At 40.7% G+C, this 12,704-nt stretch overlaps 1 protein-coding gene across 4 annotated transcripts in view; it reads right to left on the bottom strand.

Moving 5' to 3' along the window:
• Positions 1 to 12,704, bottom strand: part of HERC2 (E3 ubiquitin-protein ligase HERC2) — a 157,611-nt gene that overhangs the window by 78,323 nt on the left and 66,584 nt on the right. For all 4 annotated transcript variants that reach the window (XM_065446812.1, XM_065446814.1, XM_065446815.1 and 1 more), the window contains exons 26-31: positions 9,839 to 10,010; positions 8,397 to 8,592; positions 8,144 to 8,277; positions 7,384 to 7,509; positions 5,272 to 5,408; positions 736 to 928 (exon numbers count right to left, since the gene is read on the bottom strand). In XM_065446812.1, the coding sequence (XP_065302884.1) occupies positions 736 to 928; positions 5,272 to 5,408; positions 7,384 to 7,509; positions 8,144 to 8,277; positions 8,397 to 8,592; positions 9,839 to 10,010 (958 nt within the window). The remainder of the gene's footprint in view (positions 1 to 735; positions 929 to 5,271; positions 5,409 to 7,383; positions 7,510 to 8,143; positions 8,278 to 8,396; positions 8,593 to 9,838; positions 10,011 to 12,704) is intronic.

Raw genomic sequence — 12,704 nt, 5'->3', positions numbered from 1 at the left:
CGAGACACGGGAGAGGGATCCGTTGTAACGAGAGACGACTTTCCTTGGATAAAAACGCAGTGCGACTGAGGCAAGGACAAGAAAAAACACAAAGCTACACCATAAGCGCTGTGACGTAGCACTTCTGATGTAGCTTCGTGTTTCTTCTTATCCTTGTCTCAGTTGCACTGTGTTTTTATCCGGGAATGGGAGAACCGATTTCAACTTGGCCTATTCTTTTTTTCAAACCCTTACGCAGGCCACAGGTACACAGGCCTGAGTATATAAGAAGGTTCTGTACACTACAGCTATTCATGGCTGAATTGTACTTGATCCACTCAGTTCTACGTTATTAAAAACACACTTTGCTGCTAAAACTGAAGTTAATACAGAGGTCAAAACAAGAATCCTCGTTAAAATATGATAAGCAAGTGTAAAAGCATCCATCCCGATTTTTAGTATTGCAACCAAAGTGCACAGCACTCAACATAGTTCATTTTTTTTTTATGGGGTTTTACGTGCCAAAACCACTTTGATTATGAGGCACGCCGTAGTGGAGGACTCCGGAAATTTTGACCACCTGGGGTTCTTTAAGATAGTTCAATTAAGCTAGGCTTCACACAACTGACCTAGAAGATATTCATTGCTAAAATAAATATATTTCACTGCACATGTGAGCAGTATCTTTCTAGTAGCCAGTGTGTAGTAGTGACCAGAAGCTTCCACCCAAGATTGGCATTGGCAGAATGGTGGTACCTTCGAGACAAGGTGTCGAGATGAATGAGCAACAATTGGAAGGTTCTCATCTTCAGTGTTGCAGAATTCCAGCAGCAATGACCTCAGTTCACTAACAGCCCAGAGGTTGAGTCGAGCTGATGCCAACTCGAGAGAAATGCGCTGATGTGGTGGGATCAGGTTCAAGTTGGCTAAGCAATGGACAGGCCTTTCCCTTAAAAAGAAATAGAAACATAGAAGCGAATTGATTAATCTGCATGAGTCTTGGTACTTCCAAGTGAAAGCTTGCATTATAGGAAACTTTTTTATTCACAAGAACAACACATACAAAAGTAATGATAAAGAGATATAGAGTTGGCTTCTATTAATTTGGTTCTGGCTCATCTTATTTTTTAGGTTAATTCAATCCTGACCAAAGGTCCCAGGTGGTGCCCATGCATTTTTATAGGCCCATACTTTCATTATTTTGATCCTAAAATTGGCCTTCACCAGATAATTCACACTTGATCAGTCAGCGCTCAGGAGCCTGATCCCTAGAGTGACCCAATAGTGACCCCTTAACCCCTTAAGTGGCAGCGTCTGTCTCTGCGGAGCTTAGGGGATAGTAAATGTGCTGAACACACTTCATTTCCCATCAAAGACTCTTATGTTGGGCTCGCCCGTCAGAAGATTTTCAAGCAATAACCATAGTTCCTAATGTCTCATTACAATATTTACCAGAAATCCCCAGTATTAATGCGCGCCTTTTATTTAAGGAAAATTGGGCCGAAAGTTGCTTCCGTGGTGCAATCGGATATGAAACCAAAACAATCTTTGCGACATTGTATGCTTTACCGCATAACATAAGTGTAATGCGGCAAAGCTGACTTTTAAACCGTGAGGCGAAGCTTATATTAGAAAAACGGCTGCCATCGCGCAACAAACATTTTCCTTGGTAACATATTAGGTGCACGTGACGTCAGATTTATACTTTGTTTAAACGCTTTAACATCATTTCTACATTACTTTTTTTTACTTTGGACACACAAAGTGGGCACACATTTGATTTGGGGGCACAATATAATCTAGAAAATATTAGCTGATTATATCACTGCAGTTTGTTTAATCAACTCACCCGATAATTAAATCATTTTCTTCTGTCCATATTAAATTATTTATATGGACAGAAGAATTAAATTACTATTAATATTATAGTAATAAATTAAATAATATGGACAGAATAATTTAAATTAATATTAATGATATTAATTTAAATAATTAAATCATTTTCTTCTTTAATCCATATATCATGAGTGCAGTAGAACCTTATTGATAATATCCCATTTTCTACAATTTCTCTACAATCTTCCATTTTGCGCAATACCTCATCAAGTACGTCATTCAACGAAGCGATGAAAGTGCGGACTTTGTTCATGTGCACTGAAAAATCAATGTTCGACACGATCTCATCTTCTGTGTTCGGTGACCCACAGTTGGCTTCCTTCGGGTCGTCACCGTCACTGGAGACGTCGCAAAGGCAGTTAACAATCTCTTCGATTGTCAGGTCCGCCATCGTGAGTGCTGCGCTGTCACTCTCCACGTAATCGTCGAAAAGACGGCGGGCAGCAGTTCCGCAACCTCAGCCAACAGGTCTACTGGGTTGTTGTCGGTCGCCTCCAGATCATCTTCAAGCTGCACAGGTGCTTTGACAAGCCCTGCTTTTTGCCAGCAGTAGCTAACAATGGACAGCTTCAAGTTCCACCAAGCTCCTGTGAGCATTTCTTCTGCTTGACGAATATTGATTGCAGTCAGCCGCTTTAGGCGGAGGTTGATAATCAACCGCTGTACAAGGCACTTACGAAATTCTGCCTTCACGCTCTTTATAATGCCCTGGTCTAGGGTTTGTAGCAAGGACATGTTGTTTGGCGGCAGAAACTCCAAGCGAACATGCATCAAGGAAACATTTACAATGTGAGCAGAGCAATTTCAACCAGTAGAATTTTTCAATAATGGCAACCTCCTGTTCGATAAGGATAATGGCAACCTGCTGTTCATGATCTAAGAATGCCAGGGTGCATTTGGCCGGCATTCTCCGATCATAAACAGCAGGTTGCCATTACCCTGCAAGAGAAAAGTGTATAACAGCTGTGCCTTACCAGTACTCACCTACGCGGAAGAAACCTGGAGGCTTACGAAAAGAGTTCTACTTAAATTGAGGACGATGCAATGAGCTATGGAAAGAAGAATGATGGGTGTAATGTTAAGGGATAAGAAAAGAGCAGATTGGGTGCGGGAACAAACGTGAGTTAATGACATCTTCGTTGAAATCAAGAAAAAGAAATGGGCATGGCCAGGACATGTAATGAGGAGGCAAGATAACCGATGGTCATTAAGTGTAATGGACTGGATTCCAAGGGAAGGGAAGCATAGCAGGAGACGGCAGAAAGTTAGGTGGGCGGATGAGATTAAGAAGTTTGCAGGGACAACATGGCCACAATTAGTACATAACCGGGGTAGTTGGAGAAGTATGGGAGAGGCCTTTGCCCTGCAGTGGGCGTAACCAGACTGATGATAATGATGATGAGAATTCTTCGGCAACCCCTCCTCATTTGGTCGTTGAGTTTGATAAGCCAATAAGAAAACAGTTCTCTGGTCATTCAGGCTCGTTTGTTGGCACGGTAGTCGTATGGTAATGACATGACATTTTTTATGCAGCGAGACTTCGCGTGCTTGCCGATGACGAGCTGTTTAATTTTCTTCATGCCTGTTGCATTGCAGCAGAGCAGGGCTGTCACGTGAAAATGTGACTTCTCTCCTTTGCACTGCTGCCCTTTGAAGTGCATCATCCGGTCTGGCAGGAGCTAATATAAACATGCAGTCTCATCCACGTTAAAAATATTGTCTTCAGAGTATGATTCAGCCACCTCTAGACAACGACCATTGCACCAAAAATCCGCGCCTTCTCTATCAGCAACCTTTTCCTCACCTGAGACTACCAGCAAAGTCATACCGTTACATTGGCAGAAACGAAAAAACCAACCCGCACTGGCGTCGAACCAAGTTATTTCGAGTGCATTGGCAAATTCACAGGCTTTTTCTTGGAGCATTGGGCCAGACATGGAAACGTTTTGCAGCCTGCCAACTTTGAACCATGCTTGGTCCACATTGAAACAGCTTGGTCCACATTATGAAAGTTTTCCAGTCACAGCCGTTTCCTCGTAGGAGCGAGTTACGATTCCCGGTGAAGCTTGGCAATTTTGTCTCCGTCTTTCAAAATGGTTGTGACGGTCAATGGGACAATGCGACACTGTCTGCACACACAGATTTGCCTTTTCCCTGCGTCACTTTCCTGCAATACGTCCAATTTGTCCTGCAACGAAAACTGCTTTCACTTCTTGGCGCCGACGCTAGCTGCATTCATCGTTGGATCTCGCGTGAACATAGTCAAACCTTTGTTGTGAAGTTCTTGGTGATGTTTATCACGAAGCAGTTGGCACTCGACGTAGTAATGATGATAGCTACTGCACTTGCGGTTTATGTTTCACACGAGAGTTGCGGCGCTGTTACTTTTAGCCAAATTCATAATACTGATGTTCCTCGGTTATAAAGGCAAAATAAACTATGTGCGTTATTCTAAAATATGCACTCTATTGAAATTCGTAATTCTGAAATATTTTTACGTTGAAAATATAGGCAATCTAGCGGGGATCTTTAAAATATTTTTAAATTTGAGAAATTTGTTAATGTGGGGTTCGTAGCAACGAGATCTGACTGTATTTCACCATTTCAGATAACTAATTTGAAGAGTTAGGTGTAGTTTCACGGCAAAAAACACTGATGAGTTATCTAAAAGACTCCTAAATAACTTTTATTAATTACTTAGAGAATGTGTTTAAATTGTCAAAGTGAAGTCAATCAGTACTATGGCTACTTTCCAGAAATTAGAAAAAACATTCGTTTCACGGTATTCGTCCACAAAATGTATGGTGAATACATTGACACTTTACATTATCTTTTTCTCATGCGCTGCAAAATAAAATTACATAGAATGAAAATGTATTTTGCCACACAGTTCATCTACACACATATCAAAAATGGGTTGTTCTTGATGTATCTAGAAAACGGCACTGACTGACTTCAATTCCTCAGTATCAAGTAACAGTGGGAGCTGAGAAAAGCTACCTTCTGGCCAAAATACTGGATGGAGACTATTTCACGATTTTTCAAGTGCAACTAAGTGAGCTTTAAGTATTATTTTTTTTCTTGTCTCATAGAAGTGTTATCTGAAAATGAAGAACTTTTGCTTCTACAGTGTGAGCTCTACTTAAACATCTCTCTGTTCAGGTATGCTCTACGTCACAGAACTTAAATGTGACTTTTACAAAGAAATTCTATGATCATTCATGGGAGGCAAGTTCATTGAAACAATGATTATATTAATAGGTTGACAAACTATTTTTGCCATCTGCCTGCTTTTAAGGAAATGTGTTAAAGGATCAAATCTATGAAGAAATAAGTATAAAAAATTTTGCCGGAAAGCAAAGAAGTAAGAAAGATATCTGCTCATGCAATACAAACCATGGCATTTTTCCAATGGGGAGCAATCCCTGCCAGCCAGACTGGAGCTTATACTTAACGGAAGGTAGCAAAGATGATTTCTCAAAGAGGGAAAGAATGCTTTCTAAGCCTTGTAGCCTTGTTTTGGCCCTCTCCATCTGAAAAAAAAAGCAGTAGTCACATTTAACTATACTGCCATGAACCCAAAATTACATAGCTATTAAACAAGACCTCACAGCAAGTACTGATGTAAGGGCAGTTACGATCTACATTGAAACCTTTGAAATCTAAAGAATACCAGCAACATAAACCATGCTTGCTTAATATTGAAAGTAAACAGAGATTAATTCCATTGCAAGATGTACAAGTTAGATTTGTCATTATGTATTATAAGTTGTAGTGTGCGAGTGCTGAAGCTTGGAAATCAAAGCAAACTGACATTTGGGACCTACATGTCAATTACAAGTGTTTGCTTACAATCTTAAACTCCTGCAGCTTTTGTACATTCTGAAGGCACTTCACGCACACATAATTAAGTTGGCATCCACAGATTAGGGTCAAATAACATGTGCACGGAATCTACATGCCCTCTGTACTATTAATTTAAAAAGGCCCTGCAGTAATTCCTCAGGGCTTAAAAGTTCTCATCCCTATTTGCTAACCTCCTCTTACAAAGATAAACATGAATGTTTGTATGCAATATTGTATGTACTAACAATAAAGCTTTTAGCCAAGAAATTATAAAATTGGAGCAAACAAAAAATAATGTCAGCTTATTATTTATTTATTTACAGAATACTGCAGGCCCGACAGAAGGCCCAAGCAGGAGGGGCAAAAATACACAAAAATATATCCAAGCAAAGCATACAAGTATTAGCATACAACATGATCATATACCTAGCAAAAAAAGAGGAGTAATAATTGTAAAAGCAGAAAAATGAAAAGAAAAAGGCACAAACCGTACAAATATTAGCAAATTGCAACATCAAGTGCAGGGCAATGAAGCGTAGCAACACAATGATATAAAGTTTTTTACGCACTTGAAACACAACCAAATTGTCAAAAGCGTGTCACACATGCAGATACACACACACACACACACACACACACACACACACACAAATATGTATTGGGCTTTCTCATTTAATATTCCAACAATGTCATTCTGTGCAGCCAATCACATCCGTGTAGTAAGGCATACACTCTTAGACAAAGGTACACCTCTTGGGGTGTATATTTGTCCCACAATAATCGTCATCTGCCTTGCTTGCGTTTCTTGAAAACGCCACGCCCGCTACTTTCCTGTCGGGAATGCTATGTCATGCTGATAACGTGCATGCCGTTCGTTACTGGGAGGTACCGGGCATGCAGCATTAAAGAAAGGAAATGCAGACAAGACAGATGACATTTATTGTTGTGTGGCAAGATACAACCCAAAGAGCGTAATTTTGTTTTACAGTGTACCTAGAGAGGGCATACCCAAGTTTTCATGTCTTCGCAATGCAAATATATGGCTGATAGAAATGGCATGTTAGTATGATAGCATTTGGTGTTAGTAAGCCTGACACTAACTCTACACACAGCCCAATTTTAGGCTTTAGTCTTAAGCACCATTTAAATTACATGTGAGCGTGCACCACACATTAAATGATCCCCAAATCACCGAAGCTCAGTGACACTCCTCAGCTTCAAAGTGAAGCACTCTTGCTGACTGGTATCATTAGTGAAGCATGGAAGACCATGAATTTTATTACGAGTGCTCTTGATTTCAGTGCTTAACAGACAACTAAGTGTTGCCATGTACTATACTATCGTGGCAAACGGTTCTCCTTCTGGTGCGTCGCTTGTTGTAGACATGAGCGAGTAGTGGGGTATGGCTTTAAGGGACGAGGAAGAGGAGTCAGAAGTGATGGAGTAGATCAAGTGAAAGGACATACAAATAAAGCCCCTGTGCACTTGACTGTGCTTTGTGGTTCCATGGTTACAGGTGTTACTATGCAAAAGATAAACGTAAGGCATCTGCTCAACAGCCCCTTTAAACCATACGTACTTCTGGCAGTTTACTACAAAAAGAGCAAGCATATTTCTTAATACCCTGCACAGTTAAAAACAAAATGAATAATGAGGTCTAACCTGGCAGTACATGGCCTTCCTGATGAGCTCTACATCAAGATCCTGTGTAACAAACTCAAGCATTTGGCTCAACAACTGACTGTGGTCAACCACATTCTGCTTGAGTTGGTTGCCTTCAGACAAACACTGAAACAGAAACGAAAGGAATAGGTTCATTTGTTCATAAAGCAAACAGTAAAAGAGAAACTTGCACTTTTGGTATTAATAACAGACATCACATATTAATCTACAAATGAGCTGAAGGAGAATAGAATGCCAACATAGAAGGTTGTCAATACTTCAAGCATGCCCATTATCATACGCACAACACTTCACGCATATAGTGTAACAGGATATCAAGTCATGTGATGCAGTGTGATTGCCTTCATCATTGTATTAATTGGCCTTAAAGAACTAGTTACTGTCTGGCAATAAACTGCGTATGATTACTAGCAGAAACCACTTGTCATAAAGACAATACCAAGTGGCATACAGCCTTTGCTTTCCTGGAGAAAACCCTTTGGTTTTATGAAAGGAAGCACGAAAGCAATAATGGTCTAGTTGTGCACGATAACTACAGATTAAATGGCCAATACAACAACTATTCTTCGGTATTCTCACATCCTTAATGTATATGAGCACATGCTCAAGATGCTACCTATAAGTTCTCTACATTATAATGGTGGACAGAATACTGAAATTACATGCAAGAATTTGATCTGAGTAGTCAAATGGCACAAAGGCCACAGTACAAGCAAGGAACTATAGCAAAAAGCTGAACCTTCTTCAGTGCTGTCCCAGCAGCTTCCAGCTTCATGTCAAGGCTCTCTAGAACCTCTGTTTGACTTTCATCAGAAGAGTCCTTGTCCTTCGAAACTGATGAGTTTTCTTCAGAGGAGGTGCCAGACTGCACTTCTGGAAGAATAAAAGTAAGTGTCTGGTCAGGACTGAGCAAACAATCTGTCGATGCAGACTGATTAGACATGGATGCACTCCTTGCTTCATTAAATAGACCAGGCAGGCTTTGCTCTCACTTTTGTCAGTTCTTTGCTGAAGAATGACTTGATGTGTAGCTGTCTTCCATCGTGATGAAGCCCCGATGAGCTTTAGGTTCTCCATAATTCTAAGTTCCCTGCTTACTGCAGGCCGCAGTTCGTAAAAGAGAAAACGGCACCGTTCAAACATTGGGCAGCAGACCTCTTTGTATGAGCCGTTCAAGTCTTGTCTTGCCTGCGAAAAATACCAGAACATGGAAACACAAATTTAGCACTCAGTCAACCTGTAGTAAGCAATCTGCCCTCGACACTGATTTGTAGCATGCTAATCCAATCACTTTGGCTCAAATATAAAAGGAACATTCACTAGAGCAATTTGCTTTCCTGCTGCAGGGAAGCTTACCATAAAACTAACAGCAATGAAAAGCAAACATATTCAGTAAACATAGAGGACTCGTGTTATTTAACAATAACTTCCATGTCTTATATAAAATGCCAGCATGTCAAAAACACGACAGAAGAAAACAATAATCCTGTACCTCGAAACACAAAAAATTAAGGTTTTTGGTAACATGACAAGCTTGTTAAACGGAAACTACCAGGAAATCATAGAAGAAGCTGTACTGGACGACTATTTTTTTGAAAATTGAACTGAACTTGCTGAGAAAAAAAAAGAAAGAAGAAAGGAAAAAGACTGTGGCTTATTAACACAAAATGTAAACGCCAATTTTACCTTCAATTAATTAAGGGCTTAAATTGCATTGGCAATGACTTTGAAACATTGAGAATTTAGTGGTATTTCTCGTATCATATTAAAGAAAGGGTTGCCTAATATTGCCAGGCAGAACTTATGCTTATTCTCTAGAATAATGCAATTAATAAACACTTAACTGCCTTTGGTCAGGTGTTGTAAGAATGGCGTCACAGGGAGCTGGTGTAGGAATTCAAAGATAGTGTCTTTACCACCCCTTCCCCATGCGTCCTCTTGTTTTTATTCTCATGTCGTTTTATATCAAAACATAACAAAAAATACTACATACACATCTGGGTTCTTAGCAGTGTTGCTAGTCCTTGGTCCATGCAATGAAATTAAAACTCACAGCGTAACTAGGGCAAACAGACAAATAAAGAAAGCAGCATGAAGAAACTGCCAATTATAGCTAAATTCATAGCAAAAATCTGCTACTTGCCTGCTACTTGTACAGACGATTCTAAAGATTCAAAGGTTTAGTAGATTTCTCCCTACTAAACCTTTGTTCATGGCAACAGCTGCAATAGAAGTGTTTTTCCTAGTAACTATCGGTAGGGACCCTTTAACAAATTTGTTGGGTCCCAAAAGTGTGTACTTTGCAATTGTATATGTTCAATATGTTAAATAAACTTTCAAACTTTCAAAAGTCAGCTATTTGTAATTATAAATGTCAAAACTTTCCCATTGCTCCCTTTTAACATGGAAGTGTGCAAGTAATGGCTTGCTGCACCTTGATGAGGGACCACTTGGTTTGCTGAACCATCCGCACAATGTCCTGCAGAATTCCTGGAAGCTGCACTGGAGAGGACTTGATGGACGAGCCTTTCAGGGCCAACTGTTCTGCAGTGTTCAGCAGGGTGGCACCACAGCCTAGATGCTTGACTGCCACTGCTAACAGCAGCCTGCAGCACAAAAACAAAAAGCAGAGAACCTTTAAGACTGGAAAGAATACCATCATGGAAGAATAACAGTGAAAAATTTCCTCCTTTTGAAAGATTAACCTGCTCTTCGACACTCCGAGTTGCTGTGCTTCATTTGACCTATGAATAGCTCATTTTAGCAATTTATCGTAACTATGCTAATTACCTTACAATCTTAAAGCTTTGTCAATCTCATGTTGACTTCTTCGACTCTCTCTGTGCCAACTTTTATTTCTATACCTCTCTTTGCCTGCCCATAAGAGCAATTTAAGAAGTGAGCTTTGAGTGCTGCATTATGAAGTGATGCTACATATGTTCAAACTCTGTTTCCTAGAGTATACTGCATTTGGCATTTAAAATTCATTAAATTGCAAGTTTAAAGTAATGGAGGATCGTAATACAAAAGCACAACTGTGCTAGTGTGAATTACACAATGAGATTATTTTGAAAATCATCTTTATTATGCAATCACATCAAAAAGTGGAGGAAAAAAAGATTACATTTTGTCAACCTTAATACTTCATGAAGCTATTCACGCTCATGCCCTTGGTACTAAAACTATAATTTAATTGGCTTGTTTCTCAAATGTAAGTCCCAAGAGGACAGAGCCATGAATGTAAACTGCAATGAGCGTTGTGATGAAGGAAGAGCGTTAGGATGGGACACAGCTAAGGGGCATAGCACTAACATCATTGAATTGTTTCTTCAACCTGATAAGTCATAGACTAGCACACATATGCAACCTGCTGCAATAAGTACATCTCAGTTCTACTATGTGGTCGAACCTTGACCTGCCGTGGTTGCTTAGTGGTTTTGGTGTTGTGCTGCTAAGCACAAGGTCGTGCCATCAAATCGTAGCCCGGCCTCGAAAACTCCGCCAGTTCCGTGGCAGAGGTAAATGGTGCCATCCATAGGGAGGGCGGGAAAGCAACTCCGCTTCCCTTGCACGGCCTAATAGATCGGCGTGCGCCGATCCAGGACTCTGTGCCCTTTTGCCCCTCCTCTCAACTCCTCTCCCCTTGCCCTCCCACGTAACTGTCTCACTTTCAACTGTCTTCTCGCGTGCACGCCGGCCCGGCGTCAGCTTAGCCCACTGCATGAAGTTTCATGTTTCGTTATCTGCTGTTATCGGGAAGCGTGCGCTGCTGTGGGTTGACCGGTGGGGGCAGTTCCATCAGTTTCATGGTCCTCCATACCTGTGTACTTGTGCTTCGCGATGTTTCACCCTTTTGACGACTTGCACCGCTCATGCATCGTGCAGTCGTGCACGAATACCTCAAAAACAAGCCCTGTAAGGTTGTTCCGGGTGCCTAAAGGCAACAGGTGAGTGCATAGACCGAAGGACATAAGAAGACGCATGTACACGAACACGGCCCTCTGCATGTGTGTGCTCCATAAGTCTCCAGACGTCGTTGCACCTTCACTGCGCTACACGTTCCTCTTACCGGTAAAGAAAGCTGACAAATAGATGTTCCCCCTCATTGTAACTTGGTCTATGATTTGTTTTCCGGTGCCAAGTCTCATTCTGCAACTTCACTAACTCGCCCAGCTTTCCATTCCGCCCTCAGTGCTTTTTCTTTGTGTCACTATTCTATAAACGTACTGACAGCTGAAAAATTACCGTTTGTGTTTCTGTATTATCTCACTAATTGCCGATGGGAAATCTATGCGAACAACCTTCATGTGTAGGCATGATACGCTTTTTTCATTTCTGGAAAGCATGAGCATTGCAGGTGTCCTATATGAAGATTTTTGCCGTGCATGTTTATTACACAAAGGAGTGCCCAGTAGGAATGACTTAGTGCCTTAAGTGACGTAATTTTACTTCTAAGTAATTGCATTCGTGGTAAAAGAAAAGTAGTGTTGTTGGCTTATTTCACCTGGTCTTTGATTGAAGAATAGGCCTTTGTGCGAAAGTTTTGTATGTGCTGCTGCAAAAGCCAAATACCTTCTGCTCCCCTTTGCCACCGTTACTAAATTTGTGGCCAAGTGCAAAATAATGTGACAATGTGAATTTCCATTTTTAGTGCAATGTTATTTTTGTTCTGCCATGTCTGCCTTTTTATTTTGTTCAGCAGTAATGAACATGTCGTGCATTTCATATACTTTTGTACAGGTATACAAGTAATTATGGTCCTGTTTTTTTTTTTTGGTATGACTGTCAATAAAATAATATTTGCTTTCTGTTGTATTTTTTTATGTATCTTGCATGCCATTGTTTTTACCATTGCCAGCGAATTTTCGCTTCTTTAGTTGTCATGACTTTGTCATACACATCATCCAGTTTTGTGCAGTATCTTAGTGCATATATTAGAAGCTCGTCTACACTTTGGTCTTTAGGGCGTTATATAAAAAACTTTTTTTTTAAATGCAGTCGAACGCGGATATATCGAATTATTGCCTATATCGAACAGTTGAAAAATCCTCTTAGGAATCCCATGCAAAAATATGGCGCTATTGTTCGCGTATATAGAACTCCCGTGCACCAGCATATCGATGTATCGAACTCCGTGCTGAGCTGAAGTCGAGGTTTTGACGGAAGCCCGTGCTGAGCTGCGCCCCGGCAAGTGCGCTTCTCCCACCATACCCCACCCCCACAAGTGCGCTTCTCCTCACGAAGATCTCGCGATGTTCCCACTATCTCACGTGCTGCCATGAACTCTGAGAAAGGGGCGT

This window comes from Dermacentor albipictus, chromosome 3 (assembly GCF_038994185.2).
Source record: "Dermacentor albipictus isolate Rhodes 1998 colony chromosome 3, USDA_Dalb.pri_finalv2, whole genome shotgun sequence".
NCBI classification, from domain to species: domain Eukaryota; kingdom Metazoa; phylum Arthropoda; class Arachnida; order Ixodida; family Ixodidae; genus Dermacentor; species Dermacentor albipictus.
This window is presented reverse-complemented; position numbering and strand designations above follow the sequence as displayed.